The following is a 19,994-nucleotide window of genomic DNA, read 5'->3' as shown; positions in this document are numbered from 1 at the left end:
CGATCCTTATGGGATTTTGAGAGTAAATTATTAGGAAACTACAATGTAACAGTAGCTGATAATATTTGTGCAAGTAACATATGAAGTATATTATCCAATAGCACCTCTTTAGCTACTTATGGTATAATTTGTTTTTGTTTGTTTTTTTAACTTTTAAAAAATCATTTCAATATGACATTCAACACATTGAAGCCTGCACAACACAGACACACAGAGAGAAAGACAGATGCTTTATTTTGAAATCCGAAAGTAAAGATTGGTGGCGGTTGCTTTCACCGTAAACTTGAGAGTAAATGCGCACTTGAAATACAGCGGCGGCTGGTTTGACCACGGATACTCGAGAGGCGGCTGGCTTGACCGCCACCTCCAGCAGCAGCAGCAGCAGCAGCAGCAGCAGCAGCAGCAGCAGCAGCAGCAGCAGCAGCACATCGGGGAGGGCTTTGGAGCGCAGTTGGAGAACCGACGACGCCAGCGAATCACCTCCAGACTGGAGTCCAGTCTGTGGTGCTCATGCTCACCGGCTGCTCGCTGCTCGCCGGCGGCTCGGGGACAGTCGAGGCTGCTGAATGAGCGGAGGTGCCGCTGAAAGCGCTGTCCGAGGTGCTGAGACGCCGACAGACCGTCGTTGCTCCTTTTCCAGTCGAGACGATACGCATGAACTGACGTGAATGCCGAGCAGCACAACGTGGCACAGCAGCCCGCCGGTGAACGCAGCACTCCCGGCCAGAGTCAATGGGACCGCACGTCGCCCGAGCGTCAGAAAGATGGAGAGATTTTTGCTGCTCGTTCTCGGCTGTCTCTGCGTCTCTCCAGTCAAGGCGGGTAAGTTTATGTTTATGTGCAACTAGGGGGGATGTTTCCATGGATGGTGGAGCAGCAGCAGCTCACACAGTGATATTTTATTGTCTGATGAAACGAGCCGTGGGGGGATTGCAGAGGCATGTGTGTGAAACGCTGCTGTCTCGTGTTGTTCAGGCTTTAGAAATGAACGTTGCGTAGTCTGTTGTGTTTGTGGAGAGGCTGACTGTGTTTGCTGCTGGAGGCTTTTCTGTGTTGGCATCTTATGATCAAACATATGACGAGTCACAACTGGCGGTTTGAACTATTCACATGTGAAACAGCCTCATGTGCGTTATTGGAGATTACTGGGGCTAATTTGACCAATGACAAACCGTGTTGTTTGTCTGTCCCTTCAGGCAGTGAGATTCAGTTCAATTCAATTCAATATTCCTTTATTCGTCCCTCGAGGGGAAATTCCGAATTTCACAGCAGCACCAATAACAGAATAGAATATTAAAAGACAAAGTGCATGCAGTTAACACAAAGTATACAAAAGGGTGTACCGGGAATAGTATTTACAGACGTTTATGTCCTATAATATTGCACAGTTTACAGAGAAATATTGCACAGATTACAGGCTTTTATGTACTGAAATATTGCACAGATTATTGCCCAGGTTATTGCACAGATTGTTTCCCAAAAAATTGTTCAGTTCAGTTATTGCACAGAATGTTATACAGATTATTGTACCGCCTACTTGGAGCAGTTTCTGTTGTAAAGTCTGACGGCTGCAGGAAGGAAAGACCTGCGATACCGCTCCTTCACACACTTTGGATGTAGCATCCTGTCACTGATGGAGCTCCTCAGTGCAGTGAGTGTGTGTTGGAGGGGGAGGGAGTCAGCCAGCAGGCTACACCATAGAACAAGGCAGAGGCCACAACAGAGTCATAGAAGGTCTTCAGGAGTGCCCCCACACCCCAAAAGACCTCAGCCTCCTGAGCAGGTAGAGTCTGCTCTGTCCTTTTTTATAAAGTGCAGTGGTGTTGTGAGTCCAGTCCATTTTGTTGTTCAGATGAACACCCAGGTACTTATAAGATGTCACCATCTCAATGTCCCTTCCCTTGATGTTCACTGGTGATGGGGGAGAGTGCGGGCGGCGGAAGTCCACAACCAACTTCTTGGTTTTATCCGCATTGATCAGCAGGTGGTTCTGCTGACACCAGTCCACAAAATCCTGAATAAGTCCTCTGTATGACCTATCGTCCCCATCTGTGATGAGGCCGACAATGGCAGAGTCATCAGAGAACTTCTGCAGGTGGCAGGCGGGTGACAGGTGGGAAAAGTCCGCTGTATAAAGGGTGAAGAGGAACGGTGCCAGCACCGTTCCCTGGGGGGCCCCCACACTGCAGAGGACAGTCCCTGACACACAGTCCCGTGTCCTCACATACTGAGGGCGGTTGGAGAGGTAATCCACTATCCAGCATGTGAGGTGTTGGTCTACTCCTGAAAGCTCCAGCTTGTTCCTCAGGATGGCTGATATGTTTATAAAGGACGCTGACGCTTGATTGTTTGAGCTGCACTATATTAAAGGCTGAAGTGAGTGGCCTTATTGAACTAGCTGTATTTAACCATGATAAGCAGTATATTAACATTTTATGAATTTGTCATGACACATCGTAACACACTTGGATATAGCTTAGATTACCTTGTTATATATGTTTTATGTGTGTATTAATGTATTTGTTACTTCCCTTGTGAAATATCCACAAGTGATTAATGAACAGCTGGAGACAAATACCTTAATAAACACTTCAGAAAGTCATGTCTCCAACAAATGACGTTTATATTCTGAGGCAGTGAGACCCAGTGAGACAGACATAAAACTGTCCTGTTTATTTAGACATCTAACTGTCAATAACACAAGAACAATACAATGTCCAACTAATTAGCAACAGCAAAACATGTAATGCAGATTAGGTTTTGTATTAACATAATTAGGAAATATTGTTGATTAATGTACTTGAAAGACACAAATATGTTTACAGGCAACATATTTGATTTTTTTCCATCAAATTAGGTAATCTTTTAACGCACCATCCATTCTTTGTGACTCCAGCATTATTAATTGTTCCTATAGTTGTGTTTAGGCACTTATAGCACTCAGTTAATGTCAGGGAAAAACCAGGCCAAATCGATGTCGAGGTGGAGAGGTGGACTGGCAGAAGTGAGTGGGTGTGCACCACGGCACCATAAACTGTACACTACAGTGACGTCTTTACTGTTTCTGTGTTTATAGTGACTCATAAACAGTCAGTTGATCCTGGGAAAGGAAAGGTAATGTTTCCATTTAACATGGAAATGGACTCTCTAACACGTTCATCTAAATGAGGCCATAAATCCCAGCAGGCAATTTCCCCTGGTCAGTAACAGTTCTGAGTTTGGAGGGAAAAAAAGAGAAAATCAATGAATCAATCAACAAATTGAACAGCAATGCAAGTTATGCAAAGGCTCCAGGCTGTTCTGTGTGTTTGAGAGATGCTTCCAATAATGAGTGAAGGAAGCTGAGTCTTTCAAGAGCTCAGAGGTTGATTTTTTTTATGCTGTAAAGCAAAAAAATCTGCAACTTTGACAACCCGCCTGCCAGGTGATGAATTCTCTGTGAGTACAGTTTGGTACAGCACAGTACAGGAGGTTAACAGGAAGCACCCATCTCTCTGCTCTCCACCACCAAATTATCATCCAACAAGAATCAGACTGTCAATATTTCTGAGCAGCATCCAGTCAGTCAGAGAGACAAAGTCCAAATTAATGCGGTTTCATAAGATTTTCAGTGCTACTTGTCACACATGAAGCAGTTTCAGCATTTGATGATTTCACAGTACTATTTCTACCATATTATTTGGAAGAAGGCATAAATATCTGTCAATCTGCCACTACAATCATCTTAAGTTTCAACAGTAAGTAAGGAAGGCTGCATCTCAGAAATTCACCAATCCATCTCACCCACTCTCTAATGAGAAAAGCAAGTGATGACGGCTATTTGTTACTACTTTACTGCATTTATTATGAAAGCAGATTGATTACAACTGAATTTCATTCACAGATTTGTGGTCTCTTGCTGTATATGAAGCCACAGCACCAACACAGAGACAGTTTTGCTCATTTGTCTCCTCAAAAGTTTTGTCTCCTGTTTTCCAGAAGTTGTGTCTGACACAGATAAGCCATGAATGTGTTTCTTAATGTAAATGTGACCTGATGCCTACTCATGCTGAGGTCTAAATGTGTGTGTGTGCTTTTCAGTGTGTATGTCAGTCAGTTTCCAGTGATCAACCTTTGTGCTGGGAGATGCAAGTCTGGTTTAGGTGGGGGGCCTCAATACTCAGTCAGGGGCCAGTAGTCAGTCACACAGCATGTGTTTGTCTAAGGGGAATATTTGCCAGAGACAGACACAGAGATGAAGGCAGTGATGGATAGAGAGAAAGCAAATGAATGTATGCAAAGAGGAGAAAGTGCTCGTGTTCGAACCACAAGGGAGAAAGACAAAGAGAGACAGAGAGAATGTGAGTGACAAAAGGAAAAAGTGAAACATGGAGGAATCAGAGCAAGAGGATTATTCACGTTCTCCACCTGCCTGTGACACCAACTCTCCCAGGCAGCTACTGTAGGCGTTACTTTACCAGCTGTCCCCGAGTCCTCAGCAAGACTGCAAGACCTCCACAGAGAGACACAGACAGACAGACAGACAGACAGACAGACAGACAGACAGACAGACAGACAGACAGACAGACAGACAGACGCTACAGTAAGTCTGAAGGGAAACACAGATGAAACAGATGAAAGTTATGTATCAAGCTCTAATATCATATTCATAACCTCACATCAAGCTGTGCTCCTTTAGCGTTATCAGCGCCATCCCATATCACTGCTCATTCCCTGGATGTTGTATGTGTGTGTCGGAGGGGTGGCGGGTTCGCGACTGATTTGAGAGTAGATTTCATTAGTAGTGGGCTTGTCAAATAATCAGCCTCACGGCGCTCCTTTGCCTTTTTGAATTAGCTGGCTTGCATTCTCTCTGCACACAATGCTGCATTGATTTTCATACCCTGCCTTTTGACATTTAATTAGAGAAAAGTGTGTGTGTGTGTGTGTGTGTGTGTGTGTGTGTGTCTATCTGATGGAAAGAGAGAAAGATTGTGTTTTGCAATCCCCCCGCCTCTCCACCTCAGCATTCTTGTGGCCGGCAGGGCTGGAAAATTCATTTCCTTTGAGTAAATAACTCATTTCTCTACAAAGGGACAAAAAGACCCTTAGGTGTAATTATTTGACAGTGCTGGGCTGCTGTGCACAGAGGCAGGATGGACCACCGAGGACACACAGGCTCTGCTCAACATGCAAAACATGCAGAAAACATGCACATGCAGCCTCCCACACACACAAACAGGCGCTCTGTGGCTGTTAAAGGAAGACATCCTTAATGAATTCAAAATTAAAACCTATATACTGACTGCCTCAAACTGTTCTCCCATTTCTAAGCTCTCAGCTGCACGTATTGTATGTCAGCTGATCAGCAGCTGGTGTGTGAGAGGCATGAGGCTAATCAATAGCAGAATAGTACATGAGTGAGTCACAGCTTTTCACCCACCATCTCCTCCCTGCACCCAGATTCCCACTGAAGTGTCAGTTACAGGCAGAGAGCTTTACACCCCAGGTATGGAGGAGCTGCCGAAAAGCCCCAGTGTAGCAGCTACAGAAATATAGTGAGGAGTGTTGGAGAGACAGACAGAGATGAAAAAGAGAGACAAAACCAGATAGACAGCGGGAGTGTGTGTGCGAGGAGCAGGTTCAACACAAGTGTCCATGACAGTCTCAGAGATGGAAAGCAAAAGTGAATAGAGGAAGAAATGCAGGACACTTAAGTGTAACAGGTTGGTTTAGGACCCAACTGCAGTAACACCAGAACACGACTTTGATCTGAGGAGTGACACAGACAGATAAGCTGTAGCACTGAACAATGTCCCGTTCAGAACTATTGAGAGTTTCTTGAAAAGTTAGGCGAATCAAACATTCAACAGTCAGAGTCAGGCAGAGATCTACAAAGTGCAGGACGAAACACTGAGACAGATACTGAATGAGTGTGGAAGAGCTGTTGAGTGTGGTTTATGTGACATTTCAAGCAGTCGTATGTTAAAGAGGTGGAGTGCTGTGAAAGGCAGCGTCTAATGAAAAAGGCAATATGTCCAGTCAATTCTAAGACACGACACAGCGTTACAGTGTGACTCCGATGTGAACACGTGTTTGATAGCACCTCTAAATTATTCACCAGATGCTTTAGCTTCTAAATGAGACACATTAACACCTCGTGTTTGCCTCCTCTCCAGAGCATCATACTGTGATCTACCTAACATCAGTGTGTGTATGCGTATCCATAAGGGCGAGACCACGTGCCAAGGTCTCCTCTGAGACATGCAAGGGCAAATTCCAGATCAGCATCCTGATGGCTCTATCATGGCACATTACCTATGAATGAGCTGGCATCCCTGCCAGCTGTATGTATGCTAACCCCCGAGAGCACAGCGCCACCACAGCTCACTGACACTCAATAAAAACAAGCGGCAAGCAGTCGTAATTCCCCCAACGCTATTGCTAGCTGCAGCACAAGACATCGGCAAGCTAATCAACATGTGCTAATTTGTAGCCTTTGATTCCCCCGTGACTGCACGTCATGGCTGCAGAACAAAGTTTGATTTTTTCCCTCTTCCCAAAGTGTTCCTTCATACACTTTGATATTCACTTCCACCTGCTGTTATTGCACCTTCCATACAAAGTGTCAGTTTACCGACTATTAGCAGTGAAATGAGCTAAAGCCATTTAAGTTGCTAAACATTAATTAGTAGCAGCACAGTGATTCCCAAAGGGATTCAAAGACAGGAACAGGAAGTAACAAACACCTGACTCTTGTGTCTGCCTCCAAAATCCCAGATAACAGTGGAATGTGATGCCAACAGGCAGTTTTTTTATTTTATTTTTTATTTAACTTCTTTATTGGCTTTTCTTTAGAAATGCACAGCCAGTGTAGAGATCCATACATTGCAAACGAGTTCAAGTTAGCATTTTAAGAAAAATAGAACAAACCTGACAATAACAAGCAAAATACACTGAATGAAAAATAAGAAAAAAAACCAAAACAAAATAAAATAAAATAAAATAAAATAAAATAAAATAAAATAAAATAAAATAAAACAATTAATAATAAATAATAATCATACAGTAATAATTAAGATGCACATTCTTTACAGTTAGGTTCATCACAAAACAATGTCACATGATGTGTCTATTCCTTGGACTTAGGTAAAAACGTACATGGGGGGAGCATACAGGTATTAGCCATCATGATCATCACTTTCCAATCATTTCCAGATAAGGAGCCCATACCTTCAAAAAGAGATCTAAATTATTATTACTCTTATAAATAAGTTGTTCAAAAGAAGCTATAGTTCATCTCTCCATTCCTTAAGACTGATCATTTCTCCTGACTTCCAGTGTCTCAAGACTACCCTGTTTCCTGTTGCAAGAGCTACTTTCACCCATGTGCGCATTTGTGTGGACAGGCCGGATTTCCTCTGCAAAATACCCAGAATACATAAAGCTGGCCCCTCCCTGAACTCTACTGTAGCAAGCCCACTTTACTTTGTTCTTGCTGTCTCTCGTTTTGTCCACTAGAGGGCAGCCTGCATTGTTTATAGGTTGATGTTGAGTATGCTTTGAATGCACTTTTTAGCGTGATTTCCTTATTTGTGAATTTTCTGATTTTGATTATATATATCATAAAATCTGGACGTCCCCCCTCTAAGCTTCCAGCCTGAATTCCATAGCTCTTGGGTGCAAATTTAACCCTTCTATCTGCTGTTGTAATACAGCTCCTCAACTGAAGGAACTTCCAAAAATCTTTTCTGGGGATATCATATTTAGATATACATTGTTCAAAGGAGATTATATTTTTCCCGTCAAACATATCTTCCAGTAACATTACCCCTGCCTTCACCCAATTTTCCCACGTGACTGATTTTTTGTTAATTTTCAATGGTGTGGTAATAGTTCAAATGGCACGCCTGGTGGGCCCATCTCCAACTTTCTCTAGAAAATGCCAACACAGGGTTTCTGTAGGGTACATCACCTCCTGTCTGGGTGAGGAAAGCTTGAACTGAGAAGGGCTCTATCAACTGTTTCTCTATCACCACCCAGACAGGCGCACAGACCTCTGGCATATTTGACTTGGATAGCTGACTGAGACTGAAGGCATGGTGATACCAATCTATTCTTGGGCATCCTAGACCGCCCTCCTCTACTGATGCATATAGTTTGTTTTTGTTAACAGCAGGCTTCTTCCCCATCCACAAGAAGCCACTTATCGCCCTATCAAATCTAGACAGAAGGGGGAGATAGAAGTCCAAAGGTAGCATGCTTGTTATATAGTTAATCTGTGGTATTGTAATCATCTTCACTAAAATTATCTTTCCAATTAATGATAAACTTAATTTTGACCACTTTTGTAAATTACTTTCAGTTTTTTGGATAAGGGGCAGTAGGTTTAAATTCATTACATCGTTTAATCCTGGGGTAATCACCACATTACCAGATCACCAGACCAATCTAGATGGGAGCCATTTAAATTTGCCAATTGTTGCGAACACTGGGAGGGAATATTTTAGAAAAAAGCATTGCTTCAGATTTCGACCAATTGATCTTGTAACCTGATATACGAGAAGAAGAACTAATCATGGATAAAATATGAGGCACTGCAATTTCTGGGTTACTTGACAGTAATAGGATGTCATCTGCATATAATAAAAGTTTATGCTCTTCTTGCCCTGAAACAATGCCTATTAAAGGCAACATGGTTCCTAATTGCAGAGGCTAAGGGCTCTAAAGCCAAGGCAAAGATCAATGGAGAAAGGGGGCAACCCTGTCAGGTCCCACGTGACAGTCTAAAGGGTTCAGAAAGATTCCCATTCTTGAGGACAGCTGCCTTTGGACTTCTATACAACAGTTTCACCCATTTAATATATACATCACCCACATCAAGCCTCTCAAGAATTGCAAATAGATACTCCCATTCGACTCTATCGAAAGCTTTCTCTGCATCCAGAGAGAAAGCCACCACCAGTTCCACACCAACAGGCAATTTTAATGTTGTCTACCAGCCTGCAGACGAACTTGTTAGCTCAGAACTGGTAAAGGGCCTTGACTGTGAGAAATGCATTTCTGAGGATCGCAGAGCTGCATTATGGTGCTCCAAATCAGGAATATCTGGAAGCTGGAACACCACCCTGCTAGCTTTCGTGCTCTCTCACTTTCAAAGCCCCGGCCATCTGCTCAGGTGTCACACTGCATCTGACTGTCTCAGCTGACTGGGGTCACTACTGTGTGTGTGTGTGTGTGTGTGTGTGTGTGTGTGTGTGTGTGTGTGTGTGTGTGTGTGTGAGTGTGTGTGTGTGTGTGTCTGTGTGCGTGTGTGTGTGTAGTTGTGGGTGTGCATATGTACATACGGAGGGTTTTTTTATGTGTTCCTTTATAATCTGTTTAACTGTTGTAAAGCACTTTGTGTTGCATTTTATTATGTGTGAAAAGTGCGATATAAAAAAGTTTGATTTGATTTGATTTGACAAGTGTAGCGCAGCTGAACTGGTTCCAGTCCCAGACTGCACATTCAAAGGTTTACTCATGTCCTCAATGGAGGCTGATGGGCAACTTTACCAAAAACACAATCAAACACGCCTTTGGTAAAAGGAAAGATAAACAATAAAGCATTTTCCACGTTTGAGAACACGATGATCTCCACATTACAACACCCCATGATACCTGCCATATTTCCCCATCTATAAATCCACTCAGATGTTCTCTTCCTCAACAGCAATGAAGTGCAGTTTACCGAGCTTTGGGAAGTGCGTGGACACAAAACAAACTGAAAAGAGATCCAGAGGAGGAGTCAGGAGGGAGGGAGGGATGGCAGCAGGCCTGGAGGAGGTGTGGGAGGCGTGATCGTGTCTTTCTGAGGTCGACGGAGAGAGGAGGAGAGCGTTCATTAAATAATGATAGGCTTTATGGACTAAGACTGTTCACTGTGTGTGTGTGTGTGTGTGTGTGTGTGTGTGTGTGTGTGTGTGTGTGTTCACAACATGTCTGTGTTGTGAAGAAGCAGCCTGGATTCCTCTTCTTGACCGTTTCACACACACACTTCTCCCAGTAACTTCTCTAATGAACGTGGACATGAAGGAGCTGTCACCCTTCACACTCAGCATGGGACAAAGTACAAGCTGTCACTGGTCAACATTGGCCTAACACACACACACACCACACACACACACACACACACACACACACACACACACACACACACACACACACACACAAAGTCACCCCCATCTCTCAGGGTGAGGCAGACTGTGTGCCACAGCGATGGGAGAGAGTTTATGAAGACATCTGTCTGGTGTTTCATTAGAGCTGACTCGCCTGCCATGTGGATACATAAGGCCCGCGGTCACAGCCAATGTCCACTCTCTTGTCCCACAGTGTGTTAGGCTTGGCCTCAGTTTAGCAGTAACTGGACTCAATGTACAGACCAGGAGACAAGATTTACTAAAAAGAAATATAACAAAAGGCCCACTCATAAAGAGTGGAATGAACAAACAAGAAGCACACCCGTAAGGAGTGGGAGCAAGCAACACACTCAACAAGGAACAAACAATTCTCTACGTGGGGGGGCTGAGGCTGGGCAAAGGCTGAATGTGGCTGGTGGGCACTGTGAACAAACAAAGCACAGGTGAGGCAAAAGAAAAAGCCACCAAACAAAAGGCTGAGACAGCAACTTGGCAAAGACTGGAAATACTCACTGGGCACAGTTCTGGCAAACTCATGGGAGAAATCTGGATAATCCAGCAACCACTCTAGTTCAGCGTCTTCCTTAAGTACTGAGTCTTGATGAGGCCAGAGAGGCGGAGTCAGCTGGGTGCAGGGAAACACCCAGCTGAGACAGACACACACATAACACTGGGGAAAAGGGAAACAGAGAACACGAGGAGCGGACAGATGTAGTGGATCCTCACACAGTGTAGTGCAATCATACAGTATGGGGGAGAGGAGACAAAGATGCACTTGAAGGGACCAGAAGCTGTGGGACGTGAGGACACTCAAAGAGATGGTTTAACTTTATTTTGTAGAACACTAAGGAGAAATAACAAGGACATGTTGCTTTTCTTTTTCACTCCCCTCACCACCTTGTTGCAATCTCCTGCAATCTGTCTGCAATAATGTTTTTTTTATCACCTGTCCCTTATTTAATCTCAGCGCATCTCAGAGGGAACAAAGTCTCTTTTCCAAAAGAGACTTAAAACAATAACTCACTTACAGGTTCAAACAGGGACTGCACGGTGGCGCAGCAGGTAGTGCGCGTGCCTCACAGCGAGAAGGTCGCAGGTTCGATTCCCCGGGTCAGGCCTTTCTGTGTGAAGTTTGCATGTTCTTCCCGTGCATGCGTGGGTTCTCTCCAGGCACTCCGGCTTCCTCCCACAGACCAAAAACATGCTCATTAGGTTGATTGGTGACTAAATTACTCCTAGGTGTGAGTGTGAGTGTGAATGGTGTGTGTATGTGCCCTGCGATCGGCTGCCACCGGTCCAGGGTGTACCCCGCTCCGGCCCCCCGCGACCCCGAAAGGGATAAGCGGCATAGAAAATGGATGGATGGATGGATGGTTCAAACAGGCAGTCAGCAATATATACAATGAAAGAAAGAGAAAGCAGCAGAAATGCTACACAACACAGTCCAATGAGATATCATTTTTAGATCATCCAGTGGGGAAAAAATTCTAATTTCAAAGAGCGTTGCAGCAGGAGAAAGAGAGAGAAAAAGATGTTGAGACCACTCTCATGTCTGTACAATAACTATGAAGTTACAGTGTGCAGCCAACTAGCTTAGCTTAGCATAACAGCTCTGTCCAAAGATCAAAAAATCTGCCAAACAGCACCTCCAAATCTCCCTAATTAACAGATTTTGTCTTGTTTGTTTAATTTGTCCAACAGATTAAGGTCAGAAGGACAGAGTCAGGCTAGCTGTTGCCTTCTGTTTCTTTTATTTAATGCTAAGCTAAGCTAATCAGCTGCTTACTGTACAGACATAAGAGTGGTATTGATAAGTTCTCATCAAACTTGTGGCAAGACAGCAAATAAACATATCTCATAAAATGTGTAATTATATCTTCATCAAATTACTCAGGTCTGTACTGTATGAATCATTTTGTGTCAGCACTTACAGGTATAATGTGATAGCTATTTTTACGAGCAGTTAATTTTTTAAATAAATGTTATTTTTTTTAGCAAATCTGCACATCTGCATCTTCAGGCAGCAGTTCAGACCTTCACAGTGTTTTAAAATTTCATTAGGCTTTCAGGCAATAATTGCAGTCCACTTTCTAAGTCATAACTGATTTGATTCACATGAAGTTATGATCCATTTCTATTCCACAGCACATACAGTCAGATTTTCGTGTCAGAAAAAATGAAGCCCCATGTCACACCTGTACTGCAAGGCAATGATGTCATGAGGCTGACAGTGAACAGTCAGACATTTTTTGTCCATTGTGACTGACACAGTTTACATTTCAAATGATTTTTAGAAGAAAACATACAGAAGATGAGTTGGTGTAAACAGTGTGGAAGAAAAATCCATTTCACACTTACTTGAAGCAAACTGATGTGTGCATTGTTGCACTTTGATCATCTCATCTGCAAACACACTCATACAGAGCTGTAGCCATTAGGTAGGTGAAGTCTCATTATAAAGACATGGACGATCCCACTTAATTATAGAATAAAACAAATCTTTGTTGTCTCATCTTGTATTTTATTCTCATTCAGAACTTCCCAAAATCTTTCAAAAATACTGAAATAGGTCAGTCACTGTGCACTTCCTGCAAAGAGTGAGCAGGAGAATATAATGAGGACTTCCTGAAGTCCATGTTCAATCTGTTCAGCTATGAACTGGCCTTTCCATTAAAAAGAGACTGAGATTGATTAATGAAGTCATATTACTGTCGAGCTTCAGACAAGATTTGAGAGGCTGAGTTCAGTTAGAGTCTGTGATCTGTCATACTGTTTTAATGAGAGAAAGATAAACTGTAGTGTGTGTGTGTGTGTGTGTGTGTGTGTCTCTCTCTCTCTCTCTCTCTCTCTCTCTCTCTCTCTCTCTCTCTCTCTCTATAGATATATTTGTACATGTAACATGTTTGGCATTAAAACGTTCTGTCTACATTTAAAATACTGCAGCAATGCTGGCTTGGGTTCTGGGGGACTGAATAAAGTGCAGAACTGGCAGCTTTTCCAAAAAAATGATTTGGTGTTTAAATAGTTTCAAATCTCTGGCCAGTATGTAAGCTCATATGGAAAGATAGAAAGACAGACATCACAACAAAAAGAAGATGATAATCCATACCGGAATCCAGCCACTAGCATGGATAAAAACGTTCAAACCCTATTTATACATTCAAAGACTATTTTTTGAAATTTGTTCAAGCTGAGTTTAAATTTTTAACATTTCAACTTTTAGTTTAAATTTCATGAAAGATGAGACTGACTTTACTTCCCAGACTGCACTGATCCTTTCACATTATACACACTCGACTGTCTGCTGAGCCTTGGACGCTACCACTGGAACACTCTGCAGAATTGTTTTGTGTTTCTATACTCTGTTGCTTCCACCTTACATAATGGATTCAGCTGAGCCATTTATTCACACCACTGAATTTGGCTTCCTGTCATATTGGTGGCCATTTCTGCACCCGGCAGAAACATAAAGGAGCTGAGCTTCTCATTGGCTTCAGAACGCAGAAGATAAAACAAGCTTTTGTTTCTCTCTCTCTCTCTCTCTCTCTCTCTCTCTCTCTCTCTCTCTCTCTCTCTCTCTCTCTCTCTCTCTCTCTCCCTCTGTTTGCAGATAGCTTGTCGCCTCCTGTCAATGTGACCATCAAAGCGGTGAAAGCAAACTCTGCTGTGGTGACATGGGACATCCCCGAGGGAGACCCCGTCATTGGCTTTGCCATCACACAGCAGGTGAGCGACACACATACAGTACAGATACGGCTCTCGGTGGATATATAGTATATGGAAATGTCACTGAATTAAACTGCTCCCTTGCTCAGTCACTATGCATTATGGGAGTTATCACTGGATGCTGGATCCTGTCGGACTCCCTGCCTCCTCTGTGACAACAGCAGTCTCTGACAGCTCTGTGAAAATTGGAAAAGTGATATTATCTGCTGCCATCATGCTCACATAACATACAAGCTCACACACACAGACATCACAGGAGCTGGGAGTGACATGACTGAGGATGCTGCATGGTCAGTGTGGGTCACTTTCTCACAGCGGTACAGAGGTGTGTTTGCAGAGGAAGAGAAATGCTGTAGAACTGTAATGTGCAAATAAAAATGACAACAAAAGCAACTCAAGCAGCAGCAGAAATACACTTCTGCCTATATTGTGACTTGTGGATACATACAGTACTCTGATTCCCCTCATCTTGCTTTTCTGTACCTGTTGCAATGTTTTTTCTCTGTAATTTCATAGCAGTAGATGATGTTTTTAAAGGAATAGTTTGATATTTGGTCAAATGTGCTGATTTGCTGTCTCTTGGATCTGATCTCTCCTATGTCCTACTTCAACAGAAGAAAGACGTGCACATGCTGTGATTCATCCAGGAAGTCAACACCACCACATGCGCCTGTGCATTATGGGACTTGGAGGAGGAGACAGACTACATTATGCATGTCCAGTCCATCAGCATGTCCGGGACGAGTCCACTGAGCGAACCCCTGCACTTCAGGCCGAGACTGCTGAATTTCACTTTCTTCCATGCCAGCGTCCTGTAACGGCGGCCAGATGGGAGGAGCACAAAGCGCGCACTAAGGGTCTTAAAAATGAGTAGTTCATCGTGATGTCCCAGAGGGCAGCGGTTCAGCTTTTTAGATCAGGTTGTTGAGTCGAATGCAGGAGACGCCTCGATGAATGTTTGTTTACTTGTTTTATTTGGAGGGCTATTCGAGGAAGCAGCTCTCTGCTTCACCTCACCCATCCATTTCCCAAAAATATAAGATTCACACATATTGACAGGCTTCACACACACACACACACACACACACACACACACACACACACACACACACACACACACACACACACGCCCCGAGCCCAGACCTCTCTGTGTTGTGCCAAAGGCTAAGACGCTCATTGGAGATAGATGAAGAGTACTGGAGTCACTCATTTCCACTCTTCTCATGAATAATGCAGTGGAGACAGCTGAAGAGGCACACTTGGCTGTCAAGTTGAGAGGCAGGTACACAGTTACATAAGAGCCCTATGGCTGAGGATGTCTGACAAGCCTGCCTTTAAAGAAAGTACCCGCATCTCCTTAACCTCCTTCACCTGGGATTCATCGTCATCCTCGCAGGGCCTGGAGCTAAAGAGGATGCACAGGAATGATGAAACAAAGCAGCCATTTAAATGTCATTCAGAGGCTAAATTATCCCTGCAGGCTTAATATATTTGAATATTAATATGGTTGAAACAGAGGTCTACATTTAACTTTACCCTGGATGCTGTTCTGCTTTCATCTGAAGACACTTTAGGTGGTTATTATATTTTTAATTCAACTAACAAACCACATGGTTATTTATTTATAGGTTGATAAAAGCAGACATTGTAAGCTCCAGGCTCTTCTCTGAATTCACTAACTTGACACTGACAACCTCTTTATCCAAATCTGTCCACTTCTTCTCATATCTATGCAGTGGACATATGCCTTTTTATATTTGATAATATCAGTGTGTTTCAAGAAGAGGCCCAGAGTGAGGTCGGCACGTGCCTTTTCAATCATTTATGAGAGTTAATGCAGGGAGCGAGGGCAAGCAGCAAAACCCTGCTCCCCCTGGAGACCTGCAGACTCAAGGAAATTACAAATCAGCAGCTCTATAAAACATGCTGCCAGCAGGGAAGAGCTGTGGACTCCTCTGGCTTCCAACCTGCAAGGCTGCTTTCTTCATGCATATGGAAGAGAAACAGCGATAAACCCTGAAATACTGAAGCTCTTGTTTGTGCGCTAACAGGCTCACAGCAGGCTTTTTAGGTGTTAATCTCTGACATTTCTGATTAAAGAACACTGACAGAAAGTTCTAAACAGCACAACTTCCCTGTGGGTAATTTGTTCCCTGTGCAAATGTGAATGTTGTGTACTTGCAAACTTTCTGTCACTTTTATTTATGGAGGAGACAGTAGAGATGTGTGAAAGGTTAGATTTCAAGAAGTCCGTCAAAAAGGACAAGAAGATCATCTACTCAACTTCAGTTAATTCCTCCCCACCTTTAAACGGCACAGCCTTGAGAAAAATGTCCCCATTCTTTCTGGTGAGAGCAGAAGGGGATTATGGTGTCCCCCTCAAGTTTGCTGGATAAATTGTCATATTATCGCCTCCCATTTCTTTCTAAATCTGCTCTGAAGCTCCTCAGCTGTGGGGAAAGGAGACAGCGGTGATATCCTGGGGCAGAGGAAGCCACTTTCTCCTTTTCTCCTCCTCCTCCTCCTCCTCCTCCTCCTCCTCCTCCTCCTCCTCCTCCTCCTCCTCCTCCTCTCACTCTCTGAAAAGTCATTTAATTCTGCTGCCAGCTTATCCTGTGAATAAAAGAGATGATGAGAAGGAGAGGAAGAGCTCGAGGGGCTCACGGTTGTGTTAACTTTGTCCCTCCTCTTAGAGCCTTTCATGCTAAATGAACAAAAGCTCGGAGCTAACAAGTATGTCATGATCACAGCTACAGAATAGAGGTTGTGAAACATACAAATCCTACGTACCTCTGACTTTGTAACTCATGGGCTTTCAAATGTAACTCATCTCACGTACATGGCCTCATAAAAAGCTATTAAAATGCTCACACACGTGCAGATACATCACTAGTTTGTCAAATTACACCTGCGCATGACAAAATGAAGAAAAGAATACAAGGTTTAGACAAAGACAAGAAAGGTAATAAAGAGACATTTATTATCAGACCTTACCGAGTGTCGGTCTGGGGCGGCCTAACCACAGCCTGACAGAAAAGGTAAGCGCCTGATTAATGATATTTCTGAGCAGTGGAATATTCATCTGTGTACAATCTCGTGCCTCCATCAGCGCTCTCGCCCCGGCTCAGCAATGTCACTGTGACTTTGCAGAAGCTGTCCCTGCTTCAGGACCATCTATTTTATGGTGCATTTACAAACACTACACTCCGTTTCAGTGACCTCGAGGGCTGCAGAGAGCTGGACAGAGAGTCCAGAGACAGATGGAGAGGAGGGAGGTGAGGTGCAGTGCTCGAGGGAGTTTATCGGCAAACGTAAATGCCTCTTATGTGTGTATGTGGCTGTTTTTCACGTGTGTGCATGTCGAGTTAACATACAGACTTGTACAAGGATTGGATTGCAATAAAGCACACCACAACCCACCATGACAGCTTTTTCACTCCTTTCAAACGTGAATCTTGTACTGCTCTCAGCTACTGACAGGGGGAGCTGTGGATCTCTTTTCTAGTCTGACTCCACCATGTGAACAGCAGCAGGTCCAACGAGCAGACCTGGCATGTTATCAGCGTCAGCATCTACCACATTACATGCTGTGTGACATCCTCTGCAGTGTACTGTAAATGTGTTTTGATACATGCAACAATCCTCAGCAATCACATGGTTTGATGCCAGCTTACATAATTGCTCATTGTGTTCACTGGTTGAGAGGCAGAGAGACAAAGAACGAGGGACAGGAAGAGGTAGCATGTTGTTATCAAGTATCTGTCTGTGGGAGGTTTTAAATCTCCTCAAACACCCAGCAGTACAGGAAAGCTGCCGGGCGTCCCTGGAGGCTGTTTTACCTGCACTGTGTGCAAGAGAGAGGAGAGGGGAGGAGATAGAGCTGTCAGCATACATGAGAACCAAAGACATGGCACAACATGTACGTGGAAATCTGTTACAGACAAACATGAGAAATGAGAATGAGAAGACATTTTTTTTCAAAGCTATGCAACAGTAAATGACATTTATTTCTCCTGGTGGTCTTCCAATCTTTGCTTTTATCTTGTGATCTTCTTTTTACGTCTAAAAAATATGAAAGACAGCAGGAAAATTCACAGTGAAATGCAAAATATGCTTGCTGTCATTCAGAGAGTTTGGTTAGAAGATCAACATCACACTCATGCCTGTACGCATGTATGTTGAAAACAGATCTTTATGCTAGGCTAAGATAACCGCTTCATATATAGCAGACTCATCTTTCTCATTTAATAAGTGTATTTCCCAAAATGTCAAACTGTTCTTAATTTTCTTGCAAACTGTTGGCTGGCTACCTTAGCTTGGCCGGGTGCACTGACTTCCTGGAGACTTGGGGTCACTGTGAGGTTGCCTGGCAACCAAAGAGACTCCAAGCAGCTTATTTCCCCAAAGGTGTGATTTTACCACTCTAAATAAAAAACTGCACATTGTAACCTTCATGAAGGTGGGCTTCACTGCATGGCCGTATTAGACTACATTAGTTTTTGGCAGATTTTCAGCCTGCATAGCTTTCAGTCAAGGCGAAGTTGAACTTTAATGGTGTCCTGAAGTTCCTATTGGCCTGAAGTCAATCACAGAAATGTCTTTTAGGATAAAAAAGGGATTCAGCCCCCCTGGTGTGAGGTACTTTCAGTGCCTGCGCTGCTTCTTGGCTCTTGGCATTGTCACGTACGTTTCCCGGTTTATACCAGGCCACACATCTCTCATGAAAATCCCCCTCACACTCACTCCTCCATAACGAGCCCAGGACACTGTAGCTCCTATTTTTACGAGCCTGTTAAGCAGAGGGCTTTTACTCGTCCAGTGCACCAGCCCGACACAGTAACTGAAAGGCAACTGAGAGCACATCTGGGAGGGAATTTGATTCATAATTTCACAGAAATATTGATAATTTCAGGGTGAAAGCAGCTCGGGAGGAGCAGAGGAATTCAAGAGACAGTTTGTAGCTTCACCAGAGAAAGGAGTGGAGCTGGAGCAGTTGTAATGTTGGCTGTCAGCTTGAGTTAAGATGGCCATGTGTAGCTTTCAGTGGCCTTACGCCAGCCAGGCAGAAAAAGAAACACTGTTCTGCTTTCATCTTCTGCTGTTTTGGCTCAGCATTTCTCTGCCAATGCTCCATATGCCATTCAACTATAAATCACATATATTTCAACAGTTAAAGGGTAGAATAAAGTGCCTTACAGCACATCACATAGCATTTGATTTTATTAACATCTACATGTTAAACAGACATGTGATCAGCTCATATCAGACATCAGTGAATGAGCCACAGGCTTAGAATACAATTCAGCTGCTACTGCTCAGATGAAAGCTGCAGAAAGGCCCCTGGGTGTCCTCTACTGTACAATCTAAACATGTTGGTGTCACATAACTGTGAGCTCTATGAATAATTGTATTAGAGTTCATATAAAACACACTCTCCATGTGCTGAGATGGAGATAAAACCGAGCCAACAGCACATGTGGATGTGGTGATTCCTCCAGGGAGCCGAGGCTCAGCGGGAGCAGAGACAGACAGAATGAGAAGCAGAGTTCACTGTATTAACAGGAGAACATTTGACATTGTTTCTGGGAACAGATGTACAGTGATCGCTCCATGAGTGCAGCAGCATCAGTTCAACAATGTGTGATTGTGACCAGGTCCTTTTTATGTAGAGGTAAATATCATCGTAGGAGTAATGTGTTGATTTTTGCTCGACCACTGTCCTAACCCAAATGCATTCAACTGACAGTTTTATAATGTGACGCTGAAACAGTCAAATCATTGACATTTCTGTTTGAAAAACTGACATAAATAGTTGCCAATTAACAATCTGTCGACAGACTCATCAATTAATCGTAAATGCTTTCAGCACCAATAATAATGATATTTAAATCTAGTAACATTTAAATCTAAAGCCTAACAATAATAATTGTGCATAATGATAACGCCTGTCACTGTCTGTCGCCGATGCAGTGGTCACACCATAAAGTCACATTCACTACTTTCCATTTTGTTCAATAAAAGGTTATGGCAGAGGGAAGCTATAAAGCTACAGTATATGAGCTAATGGCTCAGGTATTAACTGACTCCTGTGTCATTACTGTCTGCACACCA

General features: G+C 43.4%; 1 protein-coding gene across 1 annotated transcript; it reads left to right on the top strand.

Annotated features, from left to right (window-relative positions):
- The first annotated feature begins 297 nt into the window (after positions 1 to 297).
- LOC139342636 (fibronectin type III domain-containing protein 5b-like) lies at positions 298 to 17,307 on the top strand. Its single transcript, XM_070979847.1, has 3 exons — positions 298 to 822; positions 13,768 to 13,883; positions 14,498 to 17,307. The coding sequence occupies exons 1-3, from the start codon at positions 669 to 671 to the stop codon at positions 14,519 to 14,521; spliced, it is 294 nt and encodes a 97-aa protein (XP_070835948.1). The 5' UTR covers positions 298 to 668; the 3' UTR covers positions 14,522 to 17,307.
- Positions 17,308 to 19,994: the final 2,687 nt, after the last annotated feature.

The sequence above is a fragment of the Chaetodon trifascialis genome, chromosome 14 (genome assembly GCF_039877785.1).
Source record: "Chaetodon trifascialis isolate fChaTrf1 chromosome 14, fChaTrf1.hap1, whole genome shotgun sequence".
Taxonomy (NCBI): Eukaryota; Metazoa; Chordata; class Actinopteri; order Chaetodontiformes; family Chaetodontidae; genus Chaetodon; species Chaetodon trifascialis.
Note: the sequence above shows the minus strand (reverse complement) of the source record. Positions and strands in the feature narration are given on the sequence as shown.

What these genes read in the sequence shown, in the direction of transcription:
- LOC139342636 (XM_070979847.1), top strand. Translation starts at nt 669, where the DNA reads ATGCCGAGCAGCACAACGTGGCACAGCAGCCCGCCGGTGAACGCAGCA. An exon ending in CGTCTCTCCAGTCAAGGCGG is followed by an intron (nt 823 to 13,767) that starts GTAAGTTTATGT and finishes CTCTGTTTGCAG; the next exon opens with ATAGCTTGTCGCCTCCTGTC. An exon ending in GCTTTGCCATCACACAGCAG is followed by an intron (nt 13,884 to 14,497) that starts GTGAGCGACACA and finishes CTACTTCAACAG; the next exon opens with AAGAAAGACGTGCACATGCT.